We start from the raw sequence: 27,742 nt of genomic DNA on the forward strand, positions 1-27,742 counted from the left end.
TGCAAAGTTTGTATTTTCAGGCTTCAATAGTGAGAGGCAAGGATGCCTTTTCATGAAACCCTTCATCCAGTCTATGCCTGCAGTTTCTTTTTCCTCCCATGTTTTAGGACACAAGAGTAACAAAGTCCATAATTCATTTTTGAGCAGTTAATTATTTTGCAGCACATCTTGTTCTGTGGAGTTGAAACAGTAGATGAGGGAATGACGGCACACCTGGATTGGAAACATAATCAGGCATAGAAGTCTACTGGCCACAATTCTGGAGGGTTCTGTAGAGGGAAGGAATTATACAGGCAGGTCTAGACTGAACTAGATAGGGCAACTAATGGAGAACTGTTACCAACCTACCTCTGGGTTGACAGCCATAGAAGAAGAACCAAGGAATATTTAAACGAGTTCTGCTGCACACTTAAGAAGACACCAAATCCTTATACATAAAATATTGGAAAATTAGACTCAATGTACACCTTCAGTAGTAAACAATCTAACTAAACTGGCAGGAAACATATGATTCACATGTGACTCAGGGTAGGAAACACCCATGAAGTGAAAGACAAAATTTACCTTCAAATGTTCAAAATATGCCCTCTCTCAAAATCAAATCAAAATCTCTTTATTTGCAAATGAGGTGTCTACCTCGGTGGCAAATGGTACACTAAAATACACTATTGTCAAGCACTAAATTTTAAATTAACAGGAGAAGAAAAATTTTTTTATAGAATACAATAATATACAATTTATGCTAACAATCTTTTTCTATTAAACAAACAGATCATCCTTAATAAATTTATATTGTTTACAAAATTCTACTTATAATATCTCCTATACTTACAAACATAGTCGACTCATATACAGTATGTGGAATTACTTCAAATAATACTATGCAACTGGTATAAGATTAAAATTGACATTGCATTTATTTACTTTTTTTTTTTTTTAACCCATTTTGGAACCTAAGTAGCATAACGACCTGCTGCGTCTTAACCAGAGCCCCCTTTTGCCACCACTTTTCAGAGTTCCTGAAGGGCCTTCACAGCTACCGTAGCAGTCCCAGGGCCCTCGAAGTCCCCACTGTACTTCACCCCTACAGGCAGTCCCCTACTTTGGCTGTCCAAACTCCATGGACCAGGGGATGGAATTAATTTTTTTTAACACACATTTTTTATTTACAATAGCCTGCACTGGTCGAATGCCCTCTAACATTTCATTTATTTTCCCTGTTGCTGTTTATTCTCCTCTTGAATACCTGTACAGATTTTGGAAAAGGATCAAACACTACCCCTGGTAAACTGTTCCACTCCTTCATGCCCTTCTCAATGAATGAAAATTTACCCCAGTCGCTTCTGCTAACATTCCTTCTAATTTCATACTTGTGGTCAGTTCTGCCAATATAAATATTTTCCCTCTGAAGCCTCTCACGGATTCTTCCCCATGCTTCTTCTCCTGTATAGGCTCTATATAATCCTATAAGTCTAGTTTTCTCCCTTCTCTTACTTAAAGTTTCCCACCCAAGTTTCTCTAACATTTCTGATACACTACTGTTTCTCCTGAAATACCCTGTTACAAATCTCGCTGCTTTCCTCTGCACACTATCTATTTCTTTTATTAGGTATTCTTGGTGAGGATCCCAAACACTGTTTGCATATTCCAATAATGGATGAACCATACTTAATTAACTTTTTTCTTTTAATTCTTTGTTGCATCCTTTAAGTAGCCTCATTATGACATGTAACGATCTGTATGCTTTCCCAACAATGTCATCAACATGACCCTTCCAGTGCAAATTACTTTCAAATCTCACACCTAAGTATTTGCACTTGCCATCTTTTGGGATAACTACCTCATCCAAAGTATATTCAAATTCAGTTTTAAAACTCCTGTTTGTAAATGTTGTAACAGTTGATTTGCCTCCATTAACCTTCATATTATTTTCTTCAACCCACTGTTGGATACTTTCAAGGTCCCTCTGTAATTCTGAACAATCTCAATGTTATTTATTTCCCTATAAACAATTATATCATCTGCATACAATCTTATTTTTTATGTTATATTGTTCCCTAAATCATTTGTGTATATTAAGAAAAGTAACGGACCGATTATACTACCCTGTGCAATTCCCTTCCAAACTTTCTCTTCCTGTGATATATTATTTCCTACTTTGACTTTCTGAACCCTTGAATTTAGAAATGTTCTTATCCAACGTATAACCCTTACGTCCAATCCTATTCCCTCCAATTTCTTTAATAATATTTCATGTTCCACTCTATCAAAGGCTTTGGAAAGATCTATGGCTATGCAATCTAACTGACTTCCTGAATCCCATTGATCTGATATGTCCTGCTGAAATCCCACCAGTTGTGCCTCACAAGAAAATTTCTTTCTAAATCCATACTGGCTCTTCATGAACCAATTTTTATCATCACATATCCCTCTGATGTACTTTGCTATTAAACTCTCCAGTATTTTACAAACTATAATGGTCAGGCTGAATGGTCTGTAGTTCTCTGGTTTCCTTTTATCACCCTTTCCTTTATAAATTGATATTATTATAGATTCCTTCCATTCTTTTGGTATTACACTATTATTTATGACATAGTCAAAGAGAAATTTTAAATAAGGCACTATGTACCACCCCATTGTCTTTAATACCTCCCCAGCAATTTGATCACTTCCTGCTGCTTTTCCTTGCTGAAGTAGTTGGATTTCTCTGAAAATATCTTCATTTGTGAATGAGAAGCTTCTTGTTTCCCTATGTGTCTCTCCCTCTCTATCTTCTGTTACTGTTTCCAACTCCTGACAATCTTCTACTGAATCTCTGAATTCCCTACTAAATAGATTTGCTTTCTCAGTATCTGTTGAATAATGTTCACCCCCTTCTCCCACCATTGTAGGAATTTGGATTCCTTTTCCTTTTTGATTCCTAATATATGAATACATCTTTTTCCATTTCCTTTGTGGTCATTACCCACTTGAAGTATGCCATTCATATATTTCTCTTTTGCTTCCTTTTTCACTCTATTCAGTTCCCTCATTAGCTGTTTTCTAGTTCCTATATTCTCCCTACCCTCTTTGATTTTCCTGTTTACTATTCTACATTTTCTTTTTAATTTCCTTATTTCCCTTGTATAATAAACAGGGTCTGAGGTCATTTTACCCTTCTTAACAGGTACAAATCTCTTCTCTCCTTCCCAAATGATTCCTTTAAATTTAGCCTAAAGTGTATCCACATTACTCCCTTCACTTATCCCCTCTCCCCTATGTATGTTATGACTTATAATTTTGAAGTGTATTAGTGCACTTGGAACAGAAAACACACTTACATTTTTTAATTTTGAACTTACCTTACGTTTCATATCCAAGTCCCAGTCTGACTTAGATAACACATATGATAGTTTGGTGAGGGCTGCCTCAGGAGTCATATCCGAGCCAGGAGTAACTCCAGCATCCAGCAATGCCTGAAAAAGAAAACTGAAACTTCAGCTGAAACTTTTAAACCTCTAAACAATTATACATTCAATACAACTGAATGTCATTCTAATTTTTACCCTCCTTTAGAACAAACACATTTCAGCTCTTAATCTTTAAGAGTAGCAATATGTAACTTTTTAATAGTAATTCCAAAAATATGATCTCATTCACATTCTCATTATTGTGCAAATAAAGATGTTCACACCAAAACAAAAAGTATTGACTGTTAAGGGTTTAAGCAACTAATATCAAAATACTATTTTGAATGTACCAGCCTATATTTCAAAAGTATACATCTGTATGGCAGACTGCAAAGGAAGCACAAACTGCAGTTAATTTTGAACAACTCATGGTTAGCAAAGTAGTCAATAAGGCAGCAGCTTCCTTGCTGTCTGTAGTTTTAAAAGCAGGCACCAGCTTACAAGGGTTTTCCTACTGTAGGAGCCTGGTCGTCTCATCTATACACAAGTGCCTTTAGATTCGCACAACTGCCTTCAAGTACAAGAGTTGTTCAAAATATGATAATGTTTATTACTGTTAAAATCAAAACAATTTTTGCTATTTGCTTTACGTCGCACCAGCACAGATAGGTCTTATGGCGACGATGGGATAGGAAAGCCCTAGGAATGGGAAGGAAGTGGTGTGGCCTTAATTAAGGTACAGCCCCAGCATTTGCCTGGTGTGAAAATGGGAAACCATGGAAAACCATTTTCAGGGCTGTCGACAGAGGTGTTCAAACCCACTATCTCCCATATGCAAGCTCATAGTTGCATGCCACTAACCGCACGGCCAATTCATCCGGTTAAAATCAAAACATATGACAGCTTTAAGAACTTGTCATGTAGCAGTTTATTGGTCTTACTCAGACACTACCTATAGCCAACCAATCTTCTTTCAGAGGTTTGATGGCACGGTGTGTAGAAATAGGATGTCTAGTTGAGGAGTTTCAGGTGTTCTTTACTGTGTGGCATGCCATTCACGGTTTACTATTTCTTGGTGGCAAAGGCAAAGAAATATTTAGTACAAACAAAAAATTTGTTAAGAAGGAAGCCATACTTTCCAGTGTCGACTGAGTTAAATGCAACTTAAAAGCTTTTCAGTCTGTTGGACACACAAGTTCAATATAAATATTAGAGAATAATATATCTGTTTAATTGGAACTACAAAGAATAAGAAGAAATGAAAAAGAAGGAGAAGACGACCTGTGTAAGGATATTCATTGGCTATACCACGTGGACCAGCATTTCAAGGAATAAGGGGAATTTTCAAAGAAAGCAAAAACGATTCTTTTTTAAATATTGTAACCCACCAACATGAGGTCAGAAAGCCAGCGCTCTACCGTCCAAACTGCCCGGCTCCTTGACTGAATGGTTAGTGTAGTCGCCTTCGGTTCAGAGGGCCCTGAAGTCGATTCCTGGCTGGGTCGGAGATATTAACCTTAACCTTAAATAGTTATTTCTCCTGGCCTGGGAACTGGATGTTTGTACTTTTCCCAACTCGCATACCACACACAGCTGAAAAGGGCTGCACCAGGTGAGCCAAACTGAAAGCCATTCGATAAATAAGTAAGCAAATATATAAATAAACTACTCAGGTGGTGGTGGTGGTGGTGGTGGTTGTGGCGGTGGTGGTGGTGGTGGTGGTGGTGGTGGTAGTGGTGGTGGTGGTGGTGGTGGTAGTGGTGGTCTGGCCTATGCTGACGACTTGGCCTTAAGGGCAGATTGTGCCGAAAGCTTGCGTTCTAATATCTTGGAACTTGAAAATAGGTGCAATGAGTACGGTACGAAAATTAGCCTTTTGAAGACTAAATTGATGCCAGTAGGTAAGAAATTCAACGGAAGTGAATGTCAGATGGGTGATACAAAGCTGGAACAGGTAGATCATTTTAAGTATTTAGGTTGTATGTTCTCCCAGGATGGTAATATAGGAAGTGAGATTGAATCAAGGTGCAGTAAAGCTAACGCAGTGAGCTCACAGTTGTGATCAACAGTGTTCTGTAAGACGGAAGTCAGCTCCCGGACGAAACTATCTTTACATCGGTCTGTTTACAGACCAACTTTTCATTATGCGAGCGAAAACTGGGTGGATTCAGGATATCTACTTATTCATACTACAGGTTACTACTTGTTCATAAGTTAGATGTAACAGACATGAAAGTAGCGAGAACGATTGCTGGTACAAACAGGTGGGAACGATGACTCGGAATGAGGAGATAAAGGCAAAGTTAGTCATGAACTCAATTGATGAAGCTGTATGCATAAACTGGCTTCGGTGGTGAGGTCATGTGAGGCGAATGGAGGATGAAATGTTATCTAGGAGAATAATGGACTCTTATGGAGGGTAAGAGAAGTAGAGGGAGACCAAGACGATGATGGACTCAGTTTCTAATGATTCAAAGATAAGAGGTATAGAACTAAATGAGGCCACCGCACTAGTTGCAAATAGAGGATTGTGGCAACATTCAGTAAATTCACAGAGGCTTGCAGACTGAACGCTGAAAGGCATAACGGTCTATAATGATGATGTATGTATGTTATTATTAACACTGAGCGGAGAGGCTGCGCATATTAATGCACTATGGCTATGGAACCAAGCTCTGCATTCAGGAGACGTGTGGGTTCAAACTCTACTGTCGGGTGTCCTGATAATCGTTTTCGTGGTTTTCCATTTTCACTTCCAGGTAAATGTTAGGACAGCTCCTATCCATAGGCCACAGTAGATTCATTCCTTCCTTCACCATCATTCATTTAAACTTCATTAGCTCCTCAATTGAGGTTGGCATCAGGAAGGGTATACTGTACAGCTGTAAAACATGCTATGAAAATTCATCTCGCCTCATCCCCGGCCCCGTATCAAGAAACGGTACTAAGGGGCAGACAGAGAGAGAATTATTATTATTATTATTATTATTATTATTATTATTATTATTATTATTATTATTATTATTATTATACAGTTACGTTCTGGTTTGTGAATCATAGGTAAAACTGAATGTTCTAGGAAATGATCGTATAGGGATAACCAGTTGTTATGGAACAGGAGTGTACATCTCAGACATTATCTAAGTCAGTGGTGTGGTACGCGTACCACTAGGGTTGCGTGGGGTCTTCTCAAGGAGTACCGGTACGCAAAATTATCGTATACCGGTAGCTTCTAACAGTTTTTGGTGAGCAGATCAGAAAAGAGTTGAGCCAGCTCATTTTCAATAAAATCTTGTTTTTGTTTACCACTATAGGCAAAAAGTCCTTTTTTCCGAACTATCCATTATAAAATAAGCTACATGTCAGTTTGACTAGGTACCGGTATGTAAAAGTGCTTACTTATGCTGCATTGTTTTTTTTTTAATTTTTCTTCAAACGATAAATATACGAATATAATTCTTAATGCAACAATTACGATTGTACTATACACACTAATACTGAAGAAAAAACTCGCTACGAAGATTAATCTCACTTCCTACCCGACCGAGTAGAGAAAGGGAACAAGGGTTTGACATAATACGTACCTACCTTGCGAATATCTATACATCTATATATCTATGTAGCCTACATAAAATAAGAGCTTTGTCTATACATTGCTCAGAATTTGAAAGGAACGGTATTTCTGTATCGCTCATGTGGATAAGCCACTACAACCTAGGCGATAAATCATTTTATTCAAGCTCAGTGAAACAGTAGTTTAGGGGAAGGCCTACAAATTAATTCTCAAATATTTATATTATTAGTGATCCTATCGATAACTACTACATAACTAGTCATACAGAATTATATTTCTGATCATTTATGTCTTATACATTTTTACTGTATCGGCTATGATAACACAGATATTCATGAATTTGTATTTTTGCTGCTAAGTCCATATCAACGCCGAGCCACGAGAAAATGGTTCAACAGAATTTAATGAAAATTGGTATATAGTGTCGGGGAATAAGAAACTACAGTCTTACTGTCTTCTTTAGCATGCCATTCCTCTAGTTCATAAATTTTGTTCTGCTACGAAATTTGAAAAGTGCTACGAGGGCTGGAAGGTGTCCCATTTGCGATCACTATTATAGTGACATACAGTACAGTCAGGTTGCTCTGATTGAATTACCTACTGAAGGACTGGTAAAGGGAGATATCCCTCAAGCAACTGGCGAAACTACATACTAGGATTCTTACGAAACGTATATTGAAACTCGTTAAATTACTTATATTTACTGTTTGAGACTGATGCGTTAATACCGGGACTGACAAAGAATAAACAGGATTCAAGTGAATCTTTCATTTAGAGTTACCAGATGTTTGTGGGTGTAAAGGTGGTTAAATGAGTTTTAAGAAACAGGACAAAAGATAGGCACATTAAAACCGTCGAATTTTATCTCCAATTTCAAAGCAAAGGATTTTGCTGTAGCACTTGGTTATTCGACAGTGCTACCATTTTTTAAGCAATTATAGTTCATTTCAAACTTAGCAGTTAACTTACACTTTCTTATACAATAAGGGACACTAAATGCTCAAACTGTTCGAACATTCATACTAGCATGTTAAGTAAACAGCTGCTCAAAATATAATTAGCCTACTTTCATCTATCTGTATGTATGTCTACCTCTTAGTCTCGTTTCTTGATACCTGGTCGAGGATGAGATTAATTTATACGGCGTGTTTCTACGGTCGGATGCCCTTCCTGGCACTAACCTCAGTCGAGGAGCTAATGAAGATGAAATGTGTTATGGTGAATGAAATTGGGTAAGGGGTGGGAGGACTCAGCTCTAGCCTATGGACAGGAACTGCCCGGCATTTGCCTGGAAGCAAAAAAATTAAACCATAAAAAGCCATTCTGACAACAGCCGACGGTGGGGTTCGAACCCACGCGTTTCCCGAATGCAGAGCTTGGCTCCATAGCCGTAGCGCGTTAAAACGCGTAGCCACTCAGCCTACTTTCACCTATACAAGTAAAATGATAATTGTTGTCTGTACGCTCGGATTAGATGTACAAGATTCCAGAACGTAATATTAAGAAAATGTTTAGATTAAAATAAGTTGAAGAAATTATAATTCTATGATGATAGCGCGAAAAGATGATAACTGCATCCGGGAAATAGTGGGTTAAAATCCCATTGTCGGCACCCCTGAAGATGGTTTTCTGTGGTTTCCTATTTTTAAAACAAGCAAGTGTACTTTAATTAAGGCTACGACCGCATCCTTCCCACTCCTAGCCCTTTCCTATCTCATTGTCGCTATAAGACCTAGCTGTGTCGGTGCGACGTAAAGCCAGCGGTAAAAAAAAAAAAAAAAAAAAAAAAAACAACACTCATATCACCAAACATCCCTAACATTTCCGTAAATTTCTGTAAGAGTATCCATAATATAAAGCACAAGGCTTGCCTCTCTTCGTCTCAATGACCTGCATGTCGTAAGTAAGCACGCAGATAACAAAAGCTGCATAAACGATGGATGTCTACAACTGGAATAATTACAGTATGTTAAAAACTAATATTACTTCAAAACACGTTCAAGAAAGAGGGGGCGAGTTATAGAATCCTTATCACACGGTTGTGTGATTACGACCTAATTAGCAGTCCCCCTGCTGCATGGACGTTGAAAAACCTTGATAGTCTGCTGATAATTTTACAGTGATGGCAAATGGGACATGGACTGGTCTTTCTTCACATTCTTTTTTTTCCACTGTAATGGGAGTGATCGCAAATGGGTCACAACCGGCTGGAACGGGGTCCTCTCAGCCTCGGGAGTAGAGGGGTGTTCGATTCTGACGTCATTGTAATGACCTACTGTATGTTGACTTCTGTTGGGAAAACCATAAAGACAGTCTTTCTGAGAATTCCGTAGTGAAGCACGGGTACATCGGCTAGTTTATGGCTATACAATTGTGTGATAAATCAGAGACCATTTTGTTGGACGCAGATCTTGATGATTTGTGCATCTTGTACATGGCTCCATGGCTAAATGGTTAGCGTGCTGCCCTTTGGTCACAAGGGTCCCGAGATCGATTCCCGGCAGGGTCGGGAATTTTAACTTTAATTGGTTAATTTCGCTGGTAGGGGGGCTGGGTGTATGTGTTGTCTTCATCATCATTTCATCCTCATCACGACGCGCAGGTCACCTACGGGAGTCAAATCAAAAGACCTGCATCTGGCGAGCCGAACTTGTCCTCGGACCCTCCCGGCACTAAAAGCCATACGCCATTTTATTTCATTTCATTTCATGGGAATAGTGTTGGACGTAGATCATGATGCTACATATTTCTTTCGATTTATCTCCCCTGCCGGCTGTATAGCTAAATGGTTAGCGTTCTGGCCTTTGGTCCAGGGGGTCCTGAATTGAATTTCCGACCGCGTCGAGGATTTTAACCTTAATTGGTTAATTCGTCTGGCTCGGGGGTTTTCTTTCTTTCTTTCTTTCCCTGTGTGTGTCTGTGTGTCGTATTCATCATTATAAATCATCTAAAGTAAGGCCCCATCCTCAGAGACATACAGATCGCCTATCGGCCGTCTGCTAGAAAAGAACTGCACCAGGACTCTCCGGAGACCATACACTATTATTATTATTATTATAATTATTATTATTATTATTTCCGATGAGGCCTGCTAAGCAGGGACGGTGCGTGGTATTGTTGCACAACTCCCAATAATTTTACACTTCATTTATAGTCTTTTCTTCTATTTGTTTTAGTTTAATAAACCTAACATATATTCGAAAACATGTTAAAATTAACCATCTTTGGTCGTTCGCTGTACTAATGCTTCGTAACGGACCAATAAATGCTGCTGGCCTCGAATCGAACTCGGGGTATGCTTTCCCACGGCAACTCCCTAGCGGACAGCGCGGCGCAAGGTACCTCAGCAGGGACGAGTCTAAGCCTGTATAGCATCAGGTGGCATGCTCGCCGGTATCGGTCTCAGGGAGTTGCACGAGACTAGCAAGTCCCCTATCGAGAAACAGTTCTAAATGTCCCCGTTAGATTGCGCCACTCTGCGGAGATTACTTCATTCCTACTTTCTCTCCTCTCGCAAAGGTAATTTCATTTCCAATTTTTAAATTTACAATTCTTGCTGTACTTTTCACCGATGCAGATAAGTCTTACAGCGACGATGGGATAGAAAATGGGTAGCAGTTGGAATGAAGCGACCGTGGATTTAATTAAGGCACAACCACATCATTTGCCTGGTGTGAACATGGGAAACCACGGAAAACCTTCTTCAAGGCTTCCGACACTGGTGTTCGAACCCACTATCCCCCGAATGCAAACTCACAGCTTCGCGACCCTAACCGCACGGTAATTTGCTCGGCAATTCATATCAGACCACCGAAGATATTACCAACATCTTGCTTCAGTGAAAAACAGGAGGGCTAATTTTCAATTCAAGTGAGGCAAGAGTAACTGTGCCAGGCTGAGTGGCTCAGGCGGTTGAGGTGCTGGCCTTCGTGGCAGGTTCGATCCTTCTTCAGTCCGGTGGTATTTGAAGGTGTTCAAATACGTCAGCCCCTTGTCAATTGATTTACTGGCATGTAAAAGAACTCCTGCGGGACTAAATTCGGGCACCTCGACATCTCCGAAAACCGCAAAAAGTCGTTAGTGGGACGTAAAGGCAAAAACATTCTTATTGAAAGTAACTGTAGTTGTAGTGTATAATTAGCCTCTTACTTCCTGGGTTGAAATTGCCAGAGATATTTCAGTTTTAGTAGGAATGTATTTCATTACATAACGATAATATAGCCTCTTGTTATTTCTGCAAGCTATAAAAATGTGACACTGAAAATTTCGGTGCAACACCCAGCTTCGGATACCACCAGCCACCACTGCTGCCAAGGACCACGTGCCAACTTCAATTCAGTTCATACTTTCTCGTTTTCTCTTCCGCTCCTTCCAATATTCTTTCATCCTTTCACTATGCTGTTTCCTTCTGTCCGCGGACCACTTCGCATCAGGCTTCTTGTTCAATCTTCCTTGGAATCCTTCCATACTTACTACCGTCTTTCTAAAAATTTCTCTGTCCATAGTTTCTTCTTCTCTTATATTCTTTCTTTTCCTCTCTCTCTCTCTCCCTCTCTCTCTCTCTCTCTCTCTCTCTCTCTCTCTGTGTGTGTGTTTTTTGTATTCATCATTACAAGTCATCTAAAGTAAGGCCTCATCCTCACAGACATGCAGATCGCCTATTATCATCATCTCCCCAGAGGGTGGAGTGATAGGATGTATTATCTGTAACCTCTGCATGTCTTAAGAGGCTACTAAAAGGGGAACAACCAAAGAATCTGTACTCGCTCTCTCGTCTTCTAATTTCAAAAACATTTCCAGATACTATGCTTTCCCATATACTGGAGAAATTTACATATGTCTTCATTTCTATTACTTGTTTTACGTCGCACTGACACAGACAGGTCTTATGGCGATTGTGAGATAGAAAAGGCTAGGCTAGGATTGGAAAGGAAGCGACTGTGGCCTGCGAATCCACGGGAACCTCTTCAGAGCTACCGCGAGTTGGGCTCGAACCCACTATCTCCTGATTGCAAGTTGATAGCTACGTGACCCAACGCGCGTAGGCACTCGCTCGGTGTTTGATTCTTTCACGGAGGCTTGCAAACAAGGCTTAACGACATAACAGTCAACAGCAAAAATGTGTGTAATTTATTATCATCATCATCATCATCGTACTTGCCTATTTGAACTGCAGTGTGCAAATATGCTAGGCTGATTTTCCTAATTCAACAATTTAAACGATACTTTTCAAATATTATAGATTTATTTTCCTTCTTCTACGACGTAAACAGACCAGCAAAATCAATGAATTGCAGCACTCAGCATCTGCGCAGAACGTAAGCCCTACACGTGGTATGGTGCCTTACCAATGAGTATCTCGCTCGGAGAGGTCGTTCGCCCTCTGAGCAAGCAAGTGTACATAGAGTGAAAATTTGTGTACGGTATATTTCGAAAATCAGTTTATAAACTGTTTTAATGCAGCCCTTAATCCCGCCCTTATTTCTAATCTCGATATATCGGTAACTATTGAATCAACAATCACTCTGTTATATTCATGACTAGTTCTCCCCCTTACCATTCATATTTCCAAACTTCCCTGACCTATCTGAGTCGGTGCGACGTAAAGCAACTAGCAAAGAAAAAAGAAAAACTTCCCTGTAACGTAATGAAAGAAATCCTTTGGGAATATCAAATAATAATAAATATGCCATTCAATAAAATGAGTGACACGATTTTATCTAGCTACCGTGCAGGCTGGGATGTGAAGTATTGATGGATGACCGTGACATACAGATCCACGGGTTGTGCAGTTCTCAAGACACAGTTGCTAGATAATATCGCGTCACAACATTTTGTAACACGACACTATTTCGTCACAGACATTTTTGGATGAAAGATAGATTTGTCAAAAAAAAACCTATCCTGATTATCTCAGAATGTATCCAATCAACTAGTATCTTCTTCTGACAAATTTAGTAACAATACTCTCTTTAACTTGGGGCATTCATCCTCTCTTTATAGATGGGTACCTTAGATCTAGCCATTCCATTTGCATCATTCTTGCCTACCATTTCTTTTTTTTTCAACTACTACTGTATTCTCTCTCCACAACAAATCTTATCCATTGTTGGTTTGAGTAAATAATAATAATAATAATAATAATAATAATAATAATAATAATAATAACAGACATGAAATTACAGAGAAAGATTACCGGTACAAACAGGTGGGAATAACAAGAGGGTACTCCGAATAAGGATATATGGGCTAAGTTAGGGATGAACACGACGGATGAAGCTGTACGCATAAACCGGCTTTGGTGATGGGGTCAGTCAATCGCTGCTGATCTGCAATTAGGCCAGTCGCCCAGGTGGCAGATTCCCTATCTGTTGTTTACCCAGCCTTTTCTTAAATGATTGCAAAGAAAATGGAAATTTATTGTACATGTCCCTTGGTAAGTTATTCCAATCCCTAACTCCCCTTACTACAAATGAATATTTGCCCCAGTTTGTACTCTTGAACTCCACGTGTGAGGCGAATGGAGGACAAGTTATCGAGGAGCATAATAGACTGTCAAGGAGAGAAGGAAAGGCAGAGAGAGACCAAGACGACGGTTTTTAACGATTTAAAGATAGGAGTTGCGGAACTAGGCGAGAATTGTGGAGACGTTTGGTTAATTCACAGACTGTGCGCTGAAAGGTATAACAGTCTATAATGAAGACTAACAACAAAAACAACAACAACAATAATAATAATAATAATAATAATAATAATAATAATAATAATAATAATAATAATAATAATAATAATAATAATAATATCACAACTGATCTGCATTTCGGGCAGTCACTCAGGTGGCAGATTCCTTATCTGTTGTTTACCTAGTCTTTTCTTAAATAATTTCAAAGAATTTGTAAATTTATCCAACATCTCCCTTGGTAAATTATTCGAATCCCTAACTTCACTTCCTGTAAACGAATATTTGCCCCACTTTGTCCTCATGAATTCCAACTTTATCCTCATATTATGATCTATCCTACTTGTAAAAGCTCCACTCAAGTTTATTCGTGTACAAATTTCATTCCATGCCATCTCTCTACTGACAGTTCGGAACATACCACTTAGTGGAACAACTCGTCGCTCTTTGGTAATTGAAGAAAGCATTTTTACTATTCGACACCTTGAACCGGACGAAAATAGTCGATATTTGGGAGTCAGCTTTCACGACAATATTATTTTTGATCAGCAAAAAGTTATAAATGACCTAAAATGCAATATCGACAATTTAACTGAGTCCTCTGTTAAAAGCAGAGCAAAAGTTCTTGGTTGTAAATCAGTTCACATAGCCTACTGTTATTTACCCTCTGCAGAACGCTAATATCACTAAAATTCCGCAGTCCTCAATTCATGTCGATAAGATCGTGGGAAGCACAATCATAGAAATTCTTCAATTACCTGCAGACACGCTAGACAGCTGTGAAGGGGTTTTGGCTGTGGACGGCAGAATGGGAGGCACCACTTCAACATCTTAACATCTTTAACTTACTAGTGAAGGCTGGTAATGAGTACATAACATCATTGCGCAATGTGGTAGAAGAGAAAACTGTGTTCAGAGACTTGACCTAAGAAATTCAGATAACACTCAACTCGAAGAACTTGGCGCAAGGAAGTTAAGAGTTATGCTATAGCGAAAAAAAGTATAGCAAATGGTGTGCATTACGAATTTACGGTAAAAGAGCCATCCTCTATCAGGAATACACACCGGCTAACCGATCGATCGACACCCTAAATGGACTCTCCGGATCAGAGTGGAAAGACGCGCTGAAAATGCAATACAACGTGGTTCCTGTGCGGACCTTCCCTAGACGTAGCCGAGATGGAGTCCACTGCAGGCATTGCAGTGAGGCTGAAACCCTAGCTCATGCTCTTGGTTCATGTCCTCGCGGGGACTTTCTTAGGAATGTTAGGCACAGCAGACTAAGATCTAGAATTGCAGCAGCATTCTCCCAGAAATGTTACGAGACACATGAATAGGTGCCATGTGTTGCTTACGGTGGAAGCAATCGGAGAATAGATATAATCGTAATTGACCTAGAAAAAGACGTTGCATATATTCTGGACCCCAGTCAGCCAGCAGAGGTAGTCGCGGAGAAGCGAGCCACCTATGAACCAACCATCAGCTACTTCAAAGAATTAAACATCTCCTGTATAAGGGTTGTAGGACTTTTCATCGGAGCAAGAGGAACCGTATCAAAATTCTTAGTTAAGTTTTTCAAAAGTGTGGGCATTACCAAGGTGGTGGTGATGCTTGTTGTTTAAGGGGCCTAACATCTAGGTCATCGGCCCCTAATGGTACGAAATGTAATGACTAGAGCCCGGATTTCGATGCAAATGCATGTTCCTATATAAGCTGGTTACACTTCTGAAACTTTGCCAATATTCGTTTTATGATTAATCAATTCCAAATAACTGTACTTTTTCCGTGCATGTTTGCATGGTGCCTTTTTTGAACGTTGGTTCGCAGAATTTGGGATCGTACGTCCACGTTATTTGTCCATCATTCAGAGAGAGAATGTATTGTATTCCTGGTATGTCCGGCCCCGCGGTGTAGGGGCAACGCGTCCGCCTGTCACCCGGCGGCCCCGGGTTCGATTCCCAGGGGTTTTTAATTGTAAATGATTTAATATTCAAGTCCTGGGGACTGGATGTTTGTGTCGTCCTTACATTCAATACTTTACACCCCCGCCATTTCCAAATACACGCAGGTTCACAACATATGGTCAAAGTAGGGGCAAAAGATCTTAGGTCGACGCCCAGAATTAATAGCATTTTTAAAAAACTATATATTACTTGACAACCAAAGTTAGACGCATAGAGGCTTTTAGTGCCGGGAGTGTTCGAGGAAAAGTTCGGCTCGCCAGATGCAGGTCTTTCGATATGACGCCCGAAGGCGACCTGGGTGTCGTGATGAGGATGAAATGATAAACCCAATCCCCGTGCCAGCGAAATTAACCAATTATGGTTAAAATTCCCGGCAGGGAATCGAACCCGGGATAGCAGCTTACAAACCTTGGTTTCGCACTGAATCCTGTTTTGTTTTACTGGAATTTCCTACCTCGAACTCCGAACTCTCACTGGTCCCACGTCTGAGGCCAAACTAATTGAGAAAATAAGGGCAGTATACCTACGCACTTAAAATTGTAATTTAGTGTTGGACTGTGCTGTAAATTGTCGGTGTCATGTCACCTGTTAAAAGTTTACGAACAGATCTCGTGTCTAAATGGATTGAGGGAAAGGAATCTCTAAGTTAATTTTTTAAAAGAGATAACTTCAGATATACTTCGTTTTCCGGTCTAGAAAGCCAAGAATAACGGCCGAGAGGATTTGTCGTGCTGACCACACGACACCTCGTAATCTGCAGGCCTTCGGGCTGAGCAGCGGTCGCTTGGTAGACCAAGGCCCTTCAAGGGCTGTAGTGCCATGGGGTTTGGTTTGGTTTTTTATACTTCGTTTTAAATATCTTCATATAAGTATGAACCTGTCGCTTCTTGTGTCGTAAAAAGATCTTTTTCTGTGTTCACGAATATTCTGTCAGATAAACGAATGAACTTAAATGAAGAACATGTGGAGAAATGAGTTGTTGTACAGTGTTTTAAAGGGAAATCAAAATATAACAATGTGGAACTGAATTTTGATAGTGCATATTTTCTAGTTTACTGTGCATGTTCCGTTATTTGATAGTGCACGAATGTATGCATATTTTGAGATTTGATAGTGCGTGGAAATCAGGGCTATAGTAATGACAATTTAAAAGTCCAAAATTATCCAATGACCAGAATTCAAAACTTGATGACGAAAAATGAGTGGATGGATATGAATTTTAAAAAGTCAGTGGATCCGACCCGCAATGCTCCACATTCCCAGAAACTAGCGTTAAACAATAGCATTACTGACCAAGGGACTGCTTCTAAAGCACAATACTGAATCGATGATGCTTGTAGTCTAAAGGGGTCCAAAATCCAGATCATCGGACCCTCGTTATGGTATTTATCGCTAGGAAAGTAGATCCATGTTATTTGTCGTGTTGCGGTACTAATGAAAAGTAGCGTAGACTCGCGGTATTCGTCACATTATGGTACTACTCACAGGTAATGTAATGCGCACATGTTACACAGACCTGTGGTGTTTCTCATACTGCAGCGCCATTTACAGGCAACGCAAACCTATAGTGTTCCTCACATAGGTGTACTAATCACAGGGACTCGTACTATCCCGTGGTGTTCTTCACATAGTGGGTACTAATCACAGGCAAGGCAGACCCATGGTGTCACTCATGTAGTGGTACTAATCACAGGTACTGTAAAACCCACCCTGATTCACACCCTGTCGCTACTAATCACAAACCTATTGTGTACCTAACATAGTGGTACTACGCGCAAGTAAAAGCGACCAGCGGTGTTCCCTACGTGATTGTACTAATTACAAGTAGTCTCATGGTTCTAATTCGATCATCCCTTGGTTGCTCCTTTTAGTCGTCTTTTACGACAGGCAGGGGATACCGTGGGTGTATTCATGTGCGTCCCCGACCCACGGGGGGTGGATTATTAATAATCTATACTATGATTTAGCCGTCTTGGCCATTAAAGGTTCCGTCCAAAAACTCTTCATGGTTAAACTTGCATTCAATATTTAAGTGTTATGGTATACTTTGTCAGATTTAGGCAGCCTATCATTGTAGGAAGTACAAATACATAAACTTGTTGGAATCCTGCAAGCTGATCTTCAGCGGAATAACTTCCTAAACCCGAACTGTCTTTTAAAAAACCAGTCAGTGATTTTGCAAACATGTCTAATATAAACAGAAAGAATGTTTTACTTACAGTACATGCAACACATATCAAGCCGACTAGCTTCTAATTGTCGGCTTTATGTTTATTACAATTTCCTTTATACAGAGGGCCTACTATAGCAACTCTCAATTCATTTGGTATAGCTCCTTCATGTAAACAGTAGTGCTTCAGAATGGATGATACCATATCCTAGCCCAGTGCCTTTAGTATATCCCCAGGAATCTTATCAATTCCAGTTGCTTTTCTAGTTTTCTAAATTTGTATCTTACTGTAAATGTCTTTGTTGCCGCAGGTTAATTTCAATACTTCGTTGGTATTAGTCACCTCATTGTAACCATCAATCTTTACATACTGTTGAGTGAATACTTCTGCCTCCTGTAAATCCTCACATACACACTCCCCTTGTTCATTAATGTCTTCTGGCCTACTGGTATATTGACAGGAGAAGGCCTGTGTAGGTTCCCGGTAGTTAGAGTACAACGCAACCCGGAAGGCGGTTTGAAGAGGGTTGCGCAGTAACATTCGCGCGCTTTGTAGTATAACGTGTTTTCCGCTGAGCCAATAGAATCATTTCAGTAAGAGGTGCCTGTTTGTGCGGGTCACGAGTGAATGTTTTATTTGTAAATATCATAATCAACGAATTTAGGGAACTATTTGCGTGTGTACGACAGATTCAGGAAGAGCAAAAAGACAAGTATTCCGTCAACAGGCGAGGGAAACAGTATTTAAAGTGTATTTGTATTTGGTAAGCATGCAGCAGCAGGCGTTCATAGGCGGAGAAGGTGAGGAACGCCATGTTGCCACGCTTCAAAAGAAGACAGCACTCGCGTGTGGTATCGGCCTGCAAACAGTACAGAGGATAAAACAAGCTTCGGAAATAAAAATAATGCGGTGTTCAGGTCGCCAGAGAAGAACCCTTAGAGGAAGAAGCCAGTGACGGTCCTCGATGATTTCATTAAAAATGTTCTGCGTACAACAATATTTGATATGTATAAAAACGGCGAATATCCTACGGCACTGAAACTGGACCGTCCATTTACCTTCCTTAATATCTCGAAAATTTTCCTCAACACTTTCGCGGGGTTTGATGTTAAAAATTAACTTGGACTTTTAGAAAACGTTTAAGCCAACAAAAAATATAGGTCATCGCTTTGGAATTCAAGATATAACTGGAAGAAAAAATATTTACACATTCATGCTGTTATGTTCTCTGCACTTCGCCTTCATTTCTCTCAACTTCCATTTAACTTCTGTAATATCTCAAAAATTTCACGACACTTTCTCGGGGTTTGATGTTAAAAATTAATTTGGACTTTCACGAAACTTTCAAGCCCACACAAAATATAGGTCATCGCTTTGGAATTCAAGATATAACTGGATGAAAAAATGTTTACACATTCATGTTATGTTCTCTGCCCTTCGCCTTTCATTTCTCTCACCTTACATTTACCTTCCTTAATATCTCGAAAAATTTTCTCAACACTTTCGCGGGGTTTGATGTTAAAAATTAATTTGGACTTTTAGGAAACGTTTAAGCCCACGAAAAATATAGGTCATCGCTTTGGAATTCAAGATATAACTGGATGAAAAAATGTTTACGCATACATGCTGTTATGAGTAGCCACATTGGCATCACCGCACCTCATACTTCTGTCTCTCTCTGTGCAACGAAACCGCCTTCCGGGCTGCGTTCTACTCTAGCAACGTAAACAACTGCTTGCAGCCCTCCCAGCTCCATTTGAAGCTAGGACAGGCCGAGGCCGTCGCTACTAATGTTGCCTGTGAGTTCCTGGGAAGTGAAATTGTTACATATAGGAAGGATGTCCTGGAACACTTAATAGACACATCTAGAAATCATTTTAAATACGGGAGGAAATATTGAAAACAGAATTTCTCGCCTAAAATGAACCGGAATTTCTTCGCTATTCAAGTCTGAATTATTAACCTGGGATCTTAATGAGGTAGTGTACTCTATCTGATGTATCGTCTTGTTGAATGTTCATTATATTCATTACTATAAAGATATAGTGCATATTGCTACCTACAGAATTTAAACGCACGAATACAATTTTTAGAAGTGCAACTGGTTTCTTACCTGGCCAGTTTCATATATGTCACACACGCTACCCAAGATGCACTGGGTAATATTTACAACAATGACACCACGCGATGTCGCTTTCTGTATCTCTTCCATCAAGTCTTGACGGTTACTTGGTATGTTGCCAGCTCCATAAGTTTGCAGAACAACGCCCCGGGTGGGTGGTTGAAGAAATGCTCTGACCTGCAAACAGAGAATTTATTTACTCGCTCATTTATTATTGCACCCCATCCTAGTTTTCCTTGTGCAAATGTTGATGATCTATTTATTTATTTGTTTATTTAATAATGTTATTGTTTTACGTCCCAGTAACTACTTTTATGGTTTACGGAGACGCCGAGTTGCCGCAATGTTGTCCCTCAGGAGTTCTTTTACGTTCCAGTAAATCTACCGACACGAGGCTAATGAATTTGAGCATCTTCAAATATCACCGGACTGAGCCAGGATCGAACCTGCCAAGTTGGGGTCAGAAGGCCAGCGCCTCAACCGTCTGAGCCATTCAGCCTGGCATTTATTTATTTATTTATTTATTTATTTAATTAATTTTATTACGTCAAGACTCGTCCAAGACACTAGCAGTGACGCAATTATCTTGTGTTACTGTCATAGCTTAGGTCTAATAGAGAAATAAGAAAAAGTCGTGTATATTTTTTAAGGTAGAAATAAATTAGATTAAACGATTAACCAATTGTGTCAATTTTGTTTCAGCTGAAAGCAAATAGATCCTAACTCAAAAAATGATAGGCTGAAAAGTAAGTCCCCGAGTACGAGCACGACTGAAAATAAGGAGTGCGTTCTTATAGAGATACGTTTATCTACACTTTGCTATAAAGAACATGTGCTTTTGTAGTTTTAGAAAGAGTTTAAATGATAACGTTGGCTATAAACGCTGCTAGTCTCTTTTCTTGCATAACAGAACCAACGAAATTCCTTGGCAAAATGCATGTTGGACACATTATACTAAAGAGTAAGATACGAAATATTAAGGAACATCACACCATGAAACGAGGTGAACAAAATTTAATGTTGACTCTTCCGCACAAGATTCGCCCAGCTTTCGTATCAGTAATTTTCTCCCAAGAATTCAAAATAGCGTTAATCATTCTCTGAAGTATCCATACTAGCTTGCAATTCGGGTACCGTATTATTGAAGTAAATTCTGCAATCCATTCACGCATCCTAAAACAGTCCTGTTCGGCCAAATATCAATACAATAAACGGTAAAACTGTGACTTCTCGACTCCAGAGCTCTCTAACCATATCTTATCTTCACCATCACCCCAACATAATTTACAGTACGTATTGTATAATGTTTACTTATCGTTTTGAATAAAACTATGTTTTATCGATATAATTTAATTCAGGATGGACCAATTAGTACACACACATATACACATACAATATTCAACCATGAATGACCACACTCCATTAATTGCTGTCTATTCACACAGTCTCTGTCCTTCTCGCCGGTATTACCTGGAAGGCGATAATCCTGATTGATAAACCACCTTACTTGGACTGCGTCTCGCAAGTCCAGTCCCTCCGTTTAGCAGCTGCATTCAGACAGAAACGAACACAGGGCGTTTGGCCACCACAACACAAAACAACTGTTCCTTGGCTCGGCTCCAGATAAAGCCCACCTCTATACAGTCAACACAGACAATTAACGTGGCCGCTCCAGACAATGAACTACTTAACACTGACAACTAAACAGCAACAAGTCAACTAGGACTATTATCATTATAATGTATGGTAAAACTCAACTTGATGCTAGGTGGCACTTATAACCACGTCCGTAAAGAGATGAATAGCCATAAAAGCTTGAATTCGAGAATACAATCATGATATCTCACAGGGTGAAAATGAATGAGACATAAATGATCGGGAGTGACCTTTCCTGTAAATATTGTTATGTATGCTACAGGTTTTAGATAAAACAGAATATTTTCGGGGATATTTAAAATTTTGTGAAAATAATATAATCGTGAAAATCAGTTATTTCTCCTTATACGGTAAAATCGCATGAAACGCAAAAGATCGGAAATTATATTCTAAACAACTTTCGTTATGTACAGGTTTTCGATACGTCGAATATTAACGGAGAAATCTGACATTTACTGCCTAGGCCTCCATAAAATGACTAACACGGTTTGTTATTTATTCTTACCATTATAATGCAGGAAACAACTCTACTCGTTGCTGGGGGTGTCTTATAATGTGCTACTTTCAGAGCTGGAAACAAGCAATTGTCCAACTTAATTTTAAAACACCTTCCAGATCTGTTTCTGCATCCATAAGCACAACAGTCTGCTGTAATTTTCTTCAAAACTCAGACCTCAAAAATACGTAAATTCACAGACATTTCGAAACGAATAATACTAAATAATCCCCCATGTTTAATTAAAACATATTTCCGGTAGCATTAAAGTTAAAACATGTAGCCTGCAGTTCGCTGAAATTGCATAAAGAGTGATCTTAACCTGTGCGGAATACATACGTTTAAATCAGCTGACGGGACATTTGGCTAAAACATGGCGGAGCCAATCAGAATGAACTGTACAATCGCGATCACAAGAATTCCGGGTGGAAAAGGAAACTGGTAACGTTTGGACTAAGATTTTGGCCCGCCAGCCCTGAGGATGAAGGATAAGTAACTAAGACAACGTCACGTGTGTACGTCTTCCAGGAGGTGTGGCTTGCGACGTTGCGCACACAGAGGCCACTCCCAACTCCATTTTTTCGGGAACTGATTAAGATGTTTCTACGGTTAAACATTCTGGCTATACTAGCTTTTCCTAATCAAGGAAAACAATTAACTTCAATTTAACTGCGATGAAGTAATCCCACACTAATGTATGGCATTTAATTGTTTGATCAGCGCTGACAATAACTTCATAGGAACGGTTTTCCAAACACCCTTGCATCTATGACAATCATAATTACGAGTATTTAATGCCCATAATTACGAGTATTTAATGCCAGGTTATTTTTACTTTGGTTTTGAGGATAACAAGTAGTAGTAGTAGTAGTAGTATTTAACAGGGCCTATACTGAAGAAAATAAGGGTCATTTTTTCTTAAGGTGGCTGAGCACGATGCCATTTGATAATGAAGTCATAGTCGAGACCGCTAACATTTCAGCCAGACCTCGCACACAAGAATTACGAAGAAACTGGAGAATTTGACCCTCGATGAGTTGACATACGCATTACGTCTGGTGCCTTGAAGGAGGAGTGTGGTTTCTCCCTTCATTCCCCTATCCCTTCATTGTCGAGCCAGTGGGACGTGTGGGCAGGCGGGGAAGCAAGTACCTTCCCCTACGTATGTGTTTCGTTCATGCTAGATATCCTCGTACTTTCGTTTTCTCCACCTCCCCTCACTCTTCAGATGTGTGCATATGTTAACGCGTATGATAGATGTGACCAATGAGAGAGTGTGTAAGCAGGTACTGGGTGGTTCTGAGGGCTGTACTGATTTCTTGCCTGAAATGAATATTTCTGGCCACGAGCTACTAAAGATTTCGAGTGTACATATAGAGTCACTGTAGCCAGCACTGCTTCCGCCCCAGTCCAACTTACGAACTCCAAATGCAGACTCTGGTATAATACTAATAATAATACTACTACTGCCACCCCAGTAAAAATGAAATGGCGTATGGCTCTTAGTGGCGGGAGTGTCTGAAGACATGTTCGGCTCGCCAGGTGCAGGTCTTTTGATTTGACTCCCGTAGGCGACCTGCGCATTGTGATACGGATGAAATGATGATTAAGACGACACATAGGCCTACACCCAGCCCCCGTGCCAGCAAATTTAACCAATGATGGTTGAAATTCCCGACTCTGCCGGGAATCGAACCCGGGACCCCTGTAACCAAAGGCCAGCACGCTAACCATTTAGCCATGAAGCCGGACGCCACCCCAGTCCAACTACTGAACTCCAACATTGATCCCCTGTTCGCACCTAGCCTCCTTTTCATTCCGTGGTGATAAGGTACTGCAATCTTCTGGGTGTGACCAGAAAATTAATATTCTCGCTGCTCCTTTGAGAGAGCACACGGGGAAACAATACGATGATGATAATAATAATAATAATAATAATAATAATAATAATAATAATAATAATAATAATAATAATAATAGAGGAGAGGCCGTGACATGTCCTCGGGCGGCTGGGAAGTCTCCGGTCTGGCTTAGTCATCCCTTCAGAAAACACCCTAAGGGACTACGACAGGGCTGGCACATAGCATTACCCCCTTCAAGAGCTGATCGTCTGAGATTCTGCCAGTGGCACACCAAACACTTCAACCCTAAACATCTGAATGAAAGAAACTATGGCACACAAAAGATGTAAATTAGAAGGCCTTCACTGCGGTAATGCAGAATATGAAACATTGTGATTCGAGTAATTAGCAATGCCCACGGTATGTAACGAACAGTCGAGTGTTAAGATTACACAAGAAAAACATAATGAGTACCTCTGGCAACTCTGATCACATTACCAGGGGAATAAGTATCTCGCATGATGTTCTTCACCTGTTTTAACTATCTTAACTATGAACGTGTCTGAAACGTATACCTCTCCGGAGATCGAACCCGAGAGCTTGCGAACACAAGTCGGACACACAAATAAGAATGTATCTTACATTTACTGGCCCTGAAATATCTTCTTAGTTCGTTGTCTTCGAAAAGTGGGAGACTACTGATAGGCTGTTCTTCAACAACCATGCCCGTGCTTCAGAACTATCAATGAAACAATTTGTTTTGCTCCGTTAAGGGATCTCTCTTTTTTCAGCTGATGTACTTTGCTCCAAAAATACAGTGTAATAACTACTAAAAATATTAGTAGTATTTCATCTTGTTATTGATGAATTATTTTCATTATAAACAACAATAAACATCTGTCAACCTGCAACGAGATTTTTACAATTGAAAAATGTATGTGGGTTCGTCTCACTTTCGTATCTGAGAAATTTAACGATGTATAGTACTCATATAGATTACTTACAGTGTCCGTCGTAATGCTCGGAAATAGCCGTAGCAGTCCCACATTCCGATCCAGTTTCGAGTGAACGGTGAACTTGGCGATATCACACTGGCGGAATATAGATTTGTAGTCGACTGCAATAAAAAATACAGAACATTAATATGTGTGCTCGTATGATACGATGTCAAAAGAGGACCTGGAGTTTTGTGTGGCTATTAATTTAAGGCTTGATACCTACAATTTTGTATATAATACGATCCGTTGAAAGATTCCACTTAATATACATATAATTTATTAACAACAAAACATAGCTGTACCTACAGATTTGCATGAAATCTGAACCAATGAGACCCTCCATTAATGAAAGAAGAAACTGTTATAATAATAATAATAATAATAATAATAATAATAATAATAATAATAATAATAATAATAATTGTTTACGTCCCCCTAACTACGTTTACGATTTTTGGGGACGCCGAGGTGCCGGAATTTAGCTCCGTAGGAATTCTTTTACGTGCCAGTAAATCTACCGACACGAGGCTGACCTGCCAAGTTGGGGTCAGAAGGCCAGCGCCTTAACCTTCTGAGCCACTCAGCCCGGCCAACAACTGTTATAATCATTAACAACAAAAACAACTCCATGCAACTTGACAGAGATTCGAATCATGGTTGCCTTTCTAAGATGCAATGACGAACAGTAGCGGCGATTGGGAATTGGAGGGGCGGGGGGGGGGCACAAAATGTTTAGACATCAAAAAGTACCCGAGTCCAATGGATATAGCCGGGGGGAGGGGGGATATAAAAATTGAAAAAAAATTATAAACATTTTTGCTGCTCTCTGAATGAATTTCGATGGAGACGTAAAGTTTGACAGTCTACCAACTTAAGTGCGGTAATAAAAGTAATATACAATAAAACTTTCACCAAATGAACAATAATTAAGCATGTAAATAGAGAAGTTCGACGTGATTATGCAATTAAAAAGTAATTTAGTATGTGGCTGCACAGTAACAAAGTAACACACTAGATAGAACTGAACACACACACACATTGACTGAGTGAGACTGCCAGACTGACGAATGCGGGTAACCTTGGTAAAAATATACCCCTGCTACCCTTCGTCGCAGAACATGCTATACATTGCTCCGTGGGTCCTCCACTACTTGCTGTGGCGCTGTACTATTCGGTTAACCGCGACAATGACATTTTGAGCCCGTTTCCGCAAAATTAAGGGAAAGAATTAGCTCAAAAGATAACAGGGTTTGCAGATTTTTGAAAAATTAATCCCCAGTTATAGGCGGCTAAAATGGAATAAAAATTTAATTTTTGCTCCACAAAGTGGGGGGACTGCCCCCTTTGCCCCACCCCCCTCTCTCTAGTCACCATTAATGCTGACGAAGTCACCCAGCAATTACTAACGTGCTTTGATGACTTCTGAATAACGTTCTTACAGGTTTAATGGGAAATTAAAATAATTTACGAATCTTCTTGTGCTTCTCTAAACAAGAACGTATCAGTGAATGTTGTACTCCAAGTAGAAGTCATACAAGCATAAGGAGAGTGCAAGGTACAAGATTCCTCTGTATTTCACCTAGGACACTAAGTGAAACAGGATGATCGATCATCTTTATGTCCGACCATTTCTATCCCCTGGAATTATCTTAATATCTCAGTTCTAATATTGGTGAACTATAGTACGTATTTCCATACTTAATTCCAGAAAACATACCCTCGTTCTTAAAGTTCTTGTTTATATGACGGGGAATCGAGAAGTTACAACCTTCCAGATTAAACAAATTCAGCTTAATTTCCCCATACTAACAGGGACATAGAGAGGAGTCGGGCAAGTTTGATGGAAGACGGCGGATTCAAATGAATTCCACAAACGTCCGACTCGTTGGCTGAATGGTCAGCGTACTGGCCTTCCGTTCAGAGGGTCCCGGTTTCTATTTCCGGCCGGGTCGGGGATTTCAACCTTCATTGGTTAATTCCAGTGGGTCGGGGCTGGGTGTTTGTGTTGTCCCCAACATCCCTGCAACTCACACACAACACATAACACTATCCTCCACCACAATAACACGCAGTTACCTACAAGTGGTAGATGCCGCCCACCCTCATCGGAGGGTCTGCCTTACAAGGGCTGCACTCGGCCAGAAATAACCACACGAAATTATTATTCCACAAACGTCAGTGATTGCGTCAGAAATGAACGTGACCCACTGAAAATGTAATATCGTACATTTATTAATGTATTTTAATAAGAATGATCAAACCCATTCTTATTAGTATATGTTAATAAATGAACTATATTAAATTTTGCGCCTCAACAAGAAGAAAAGCGAGTGCATGACCTCAGACGCACAAGAAATGGGAACCTTCAAAGTAGACTGTGACGACCTACTGCGAGTAGGTGAGATTAAATACCTTGGTCCCACATTAACTGACGACGGCCGACTCGTGGAAGAGCTCAGCGCGGGAATTAATGCAGCCTGGATGAAGTGGCAAAGAACAACCGTAGTCACTTGCAACCGTAGGATGTAGAGCCATCTACCATCAATATACCACACTGTCATCAGTCCTGACGCACTCTATGGCTGCGAATGTGGGCCGACTACGACTCAGACAGAACGCCGGCTTAGCGTAACGGAGACAAAGATTCCAAGGTGGACAGCGAGCATCATTAAATTAGATCGCGTTTCGAACGACAGCATCATGAAATGGGTTTACATTGCATCAGTCCGCGAGAAAATGCGCGAGAGAAGTCTCCGATGGTTTCGGCACGTTTTACGTGCAGGAGCCGACACAGCTGCCAAGACGGGCTACAACCTAGTGGTCGTCGGCGAAAGGCCAAAGGTACCATTTAA

General features: G+C 40.0%; 1 protein-coding gene across 1 annotated transcript in view; it reads right to left on the bottom strand.

Annotated features, from left to right (window-relative positions):
• Positions 1-27,742, bottom strand: part of LOC136858222 (L-asparaginase 1) — a 257,068-nt gene that overhangs the window by 60,591 nt on the left and 168,735 nt on the right. The window contains exons 6-8 of the mRNA XM_067137609.2: positions 24,897-25,009; positions 19,891-20,076; positions 3,342-3,455 (exon numbers count right to left, since the gene is read on the bottom strand). Of these exons, the coding sequence (XP_066993710.2) occupies positions 3,342-3,455; positions 19,891-20,076; positions 24,897-25,009 (413 nt within the window). The remainder of the gene's footprint in view (positions 1-3,341; positions 3,456-19,890; positions 20,077-24,896; positions 25,010-27,742) is intronic.

Source organism: Anabrus simplex, chromosome 1 (genome assembly GCF_040414725.1).
Source record: "Anabrus simplex isolate iqAnaSimp1 chromosome 1, ASM4041472v1, whole genome shotgun sequence".
Taxonomy (NCBI): Eukaryota; Metazoa; Arthropoda; class Insecta; order Orthoptera; family Tettigoniidae; genus Anabrus; species Anabrus simplex.